General features: G+C 45.5%; 1 protein-coding gene across 1 annotated transcript in view; it reads right to left on the reverse strand.

The window, feature by feature from the left end:
- recql5 (RecQ helicase-like 5) overlaps positions 1–5,000 on the reverse strand; it is a 37,358-nt gene that overhangs the window by 8,857 nt on the left and 23,501 nt on the right. The window contains 2 exon segments of the mRNA XM_048232764.1: positions 314–416; positions 877–1,098. Of these exon segments, the coding sequence (XP_048088721.1) occupies positions 314–416; positions 877–1,098 (325 nt within the window).

Raw genomic sequence — 5,000 nt, forward strand, 5'->3', positions numbered from 1 at the left:
CATCTGTGTGTGTGTGTGTTGACCTTGCGTAGGCCCATCTGTGTGTGTGTGTGTGTGTGTGTGTGTGTGTGTGTGTGTTTAATGTGGTTGTGAAGCCGATGTGTGTGTGTGTGTGTGTTGACCTTGCGTAGGCCCATCTGTGTGTGTGTGTGTGTGTGTGTGTGTGTGTTGACCTTGCGTAGGCCCGTGTGTGTGTGTGTGTGTGTGTGTGTGTGTGTGTGTGTGTGTGTGTTGACCTTGCGTAGGCCCGTGTGTGTGTGTGTGTGTGTGTGTGTGTTGTGTGTGTGTGTGTGTGTGTGTGTTGTGTGTTGACCTTGCGTAGGCCCATCTGTTTCTTGAAGACGTCCTGGAACTCTTTCTTCCGTCTGTCAGAGTCATCACCCTCACCACCTCCCCACTCCTCCTCCTCATCGAACCTGACACACACACACACACACACACTACCACACACCTACCTGCCACACACACACACACACCTGCCTACACACACACACTGGACCTGGGACACCCACACACCCACGATTGCATGCATGAAGGTGTAGCTGCTATGCAAGGTTCAATGAGTCAAGGCACCATTCTGAACTTTCCAAGTTAGGCGTACATTTCAAATACCCACCAGCTGCAGTACCATTATGATCATGTTGTGCTTTCCTAATTGTAACATATTATCCATAACATAATGTGTGATGTGCTTTTAAAATGAAACATCAAGATTGAATGATGAAAATTAGAGAAAAACACTCTTTTAGTCCATCAGCCCAAAAGTCTATTCATACACACACACACACACCCTTTCAACCCCATACACACACACACACCCTTTCAACCCCATACACACACACACACACACCCTTTCAACCCCACACACACACACACCTCTCGAAGCCGTAGCCCTTCCTCCCTCCTGCGTAGAGGTCCTTGTCGTAGCCGAAGGGGCCGCGTGGTGCTGAGTGGGCGGGACCGGTGTGACCGCTCCGCTGGACGGCTGCGCGGGCGATCTGAGCGCGCACCAGCTTGGGGTTCCGGCAGAAGTCACATGATCCCGCACAGGCCGGCGCAGCGTCGCCGAAGAACTTGGAGATGGTGGCATGCCGACACCTAGAGGCCAGAGGGAACCGCAGGGGAGAGAACAGGCTCAGAACAAGGTTCTCAAACAGGTTCCTTTAGAACCCAACAGTGTGCAGACACCCAGATCCATTAGGACAGAACAAGGTTCCCAAACAGGTTCCTTTAGAACCCAACAGTGTGCAGACACCCAGATCCATTAGGACAGAACATGGTTTCCAAACAGGTTCCTTTTAGAACCCAACAGTGTGCAGACACCCAGATCCACCAGGATAGAACATGGTTCCCAAATGAGGTTGAGTGGAGAGAGAGAACAAGACAGAGTAATGAAACAAAATGAGAGAGATGAGAAAGAGAGAGAGAGAGGAGGGGATATATGAGAAAGAGAGAGAGAGGGGGGTATATGAGAAAGAGAGAGAGAGAGAGAGAGAGGAGGGGGTATGAGAGAGAGAGGGGGTATAAGAGAGAGAGAGAGAGGGGGTATATGAGAAAGAGAGAGAGAGGGGGGTATATGAGAAAGAGAGAGAGAGAGAGAGAGAGGATATATGAGAAAGAGAGAGAGGGGGTATATGAGAAAGAGAGAGAGAGAGAGGAGGGGGGTATATATAGAGAGAGGGGGTATAAGGAGAAAGAGAGAGAGAGGGGGTATAAGGAGGAAAGAGAGGGGGGCAAGGATAGAGAGAGAGAGAGAGAGAGAGAGGGGGTATATGAGAAAGAGAGAGAGGGGGGGGGATATGATAAAGAGAGAGAGAGAGAGAGAGAGAGAGAGAGAGAGGAGGGGGGTATATGAGAGAGAGAGAGAGGGGGTATATGATAAAGAGAGAGAGGAGAGAGAGAGAGAGAGGAGGAGGGGGGTATATGAGAAAGAGAGAGAGAGAGAGGGGAAGAGAAAAGAGAGAGAGAGAGAGAGAGAGGAGGGGTATATATGAGAAAGAGAGAGGAGAGGAGGGGGGTATATGAGAAAGAGAGAGAGAGAGAGGAGGGGGGGTATATGAGAAAGAGAGGAGAGAGAGGGGGTATATGAGAAAGAGAGAGAGAGGGGGTATAAGGAGAAAGAGAGAGAGAGGGGGGATATGATAGAGAGAGAGAGAGAGAGAGAGAGAGAGGAGGGGGGGTATATGAGAAAGAGAGAGAGAGAGAGAGAGAGAGAGAGAGAGAGGAGGGGTAAGGAGAAAGAGAGAGAGAGGGGGGGGTGATAAAAGAGAGAGAGGAGAGAGAGAGAGAGAGAGAGGAGGCATAAGAGAGAGAGAGGGGGTATATATGAGGAAAGAGAGAGAGAGAGAGAGAGAGAGAGGAGGGGGATATATGAGAAAGAGAGAGAGAGAGAGAGGGGGTATATGAGAAAGAGAGAGAGAGAGAGAGAGGAGGGGTATATGAGAAAGAGAGAGAGAGAGAGGAGAGAGGAGGGGGGTATATAAGGAGAGAGAGAGAGGAGGGGTATAAGGAGAAGAGAGGGAGAAAGAGAGAGAGATAGCGAGAGAGGGATATGAGAAAGAAAGAAAGAAAGAAAGAGAGAGGAGAGGTATGTGTATGAGAAGTGAGCCGGGAGATGGAGGGCTGTCTGTACACCGCTCCAGAGGTTTCGAGAGCAGCTCGCTCATGGTGACAGTCATTGGGGAGCAATAGGTTAAAGCAAAAATGCTCCCTTTACACTACCTTACTGTTGTCTGTATGTGTGTGTGTGTGTGAGAGAGTGTTTGTATATTTGTGTGTGTGTGTGTGTGTGTGTGTTTTGATTCTTAGGACCTGTGAGGAGTTTTCGATGACACATCGGAGTTGTGTATAAGTGTGTGTGTGTGTGTGTGTAAGAATGTGTGTGTGTGTGAGTGTGAAAACACCATCCACTGGTTGTTTACATGTGTTTGTGGTCAAAAGCTTCTAAGTTGTTTCATACATACAGGACTAAGGAACTAAAGCAAGGAAACCTTTCATTCAGTCATTATACATTGTACTTATGTTTTATATACAGTGTACTTATGAATCATAAACAGTGTACTTTATATACAGTGTACTTATTAATCATAAACAGTGTACTTTATATACAGTGTATTGTGTTTTTATATACAGTACTTACAACTATAAACAGTGTACTTTATATACAGTGTACTTATTTTTTATATACAGTGTACTTTACATACAGTGTACTTATGTTTTATATACATGAACAACACATTTTTATTTGATAAATTTGTCACCAAACATGGTAAGTTCAGACTGGAGATGTCATAAACACGTCGCAATATAGTTGCAATATTCTCCTGAACAGAGGTGTTGCTGTTGTGAAAGATTAACGCTAACTACATTACACAGCAGAAGAAGCTAAAACAGAAACACTAGTAGCAGAGAATGTAAACGGCTCTGCTAATAGCTAGCCTCTGTGATGGTACTAATTTTGGTTGCTACTATTCATAACTACCACCATCATTATCATCTAGTTTCCAAAGCATAGATAGATAGATGGATATATAGACAGATACTTCCAGTCATCCCGAGGGAAATTTTAATAATTTAAAACAGTTTAGTTAGCTGGCTAGCTAGCTAGCAGCCTGGCTGAATTTGTGCTGTAATTTCCTGAAGTGGAAAGATTTTGTTCAGGCCTTAGCCGATATCTTTGTTTGAAAATAAATCGTTTCTATTATTCCTCTTAATTCCATGTTGCAATCACGCTGGTAACTTTGTTAACTTATCCAGCAAACTATTAAAAATTCCACGACTGTAACAAAACACTGCAACTTCGCTCCCTCGAACTAGTCCATCTTCCTGTTTCGCCTTGCACTCGTCCTGAAAAAAATGTAATTGTCGCTACCGTGTGCTACGGCCCCAAACCCTAGTACCAGAGGATCATCATTTTGGCGTCACATTGTCGCTACAGTATGCTACCACCCCAAACCCCAGGCCAGAGATCTCGTCATTTTGACATCAGGTGTCGCTACCTGGCTAAAATCCTGGTAGCCAGCAAGATCCTAATCATTTTGACATCCGCGATTGTCGTATACCCGAAGTCGTCGAGTATGTAGAAGCCCTTAGGTGCCTTGCTCAAGGGCACTTCAATACGTGCCTACTGGTGGGGTTCGAACCGGCAACCCTCCCGGTTACAAAGTCGGCGCGTAACCAGCAGGCTAACCAGTGAGCCACAGCCTCTCCGGCTCCTAACCTCTCAGTCACATCAAAGGCCATCACTCACACATACACAGCGTGTGTGTGTGTGTGTGTGTATGTACGTGTGTGTATGTATGTGTGTGTGTGTGTGTGTGAGAGTGAGAGGTGAATGAGAGGGTATTATAAAGAATGTATTATGCAAGAAAGTAAAGGATGGAGGGATTGGTAGATAAGAGAGAGAATGAAAGAAAATGTGAGAAAGTGAGAGAGATAGATAGATAGATAGATAGATAGATAGATAGATAGATACTTTATTCATCGAGGGGAAATTTTAGAGCAAGGGTCTCAAACACCCCGGCCCAGCGGGCCAAATCCGACCCATTGACGTGTGAAAAATAATAATGTAATCCGGCCCTTGAGGGCTATTAATTCGACAAACAGCGATACTGATTAAAATATAGCGATAGATCCAGATGCGGTGACAAATCTCATTTATAGGCCTACTCTGCTCCACTATGTGCAAGACATTCAGGCTTGATTCAAACCCAAAATGCAGCTGCGCCAAAGTTTTTCAGGAAATACTTGTATTACAGCGAAACACAAAGGCGTGCATTTGTAATGGCCGGAAGCAATGCAGGCCATAGTGTTGCAGAAATTGAAGCAGAAATTAAGCAGAAATAGGCCTACACCAAATGTTGAAAAAACGTTCCGCGTGTGATGAAGTCTTAGGTAAGCTATGTTATTCACCTATTCTAATTCTGAAGGAGAATATCCTTTTGGAGATTATGATCGATCGTCTATGACAGTGATGGTCAAGGTGCGTCTGTGAATGGAGG

This window comes from Alosa alosa, chromosome 22 (genome assembly GCF_017589495.1).
Source record: "Alosa alosa isolate M-15738 ecotype Scorff River chromosome 22, AALO_Geno_1.1, whole genome shotgun sequence".
Lineage (NCBI taxonomy): Eukaryota > Metazoa > Chordata > Actinopteri > Clupeiformes > Clupeidae > Alosa > Alosa alosa.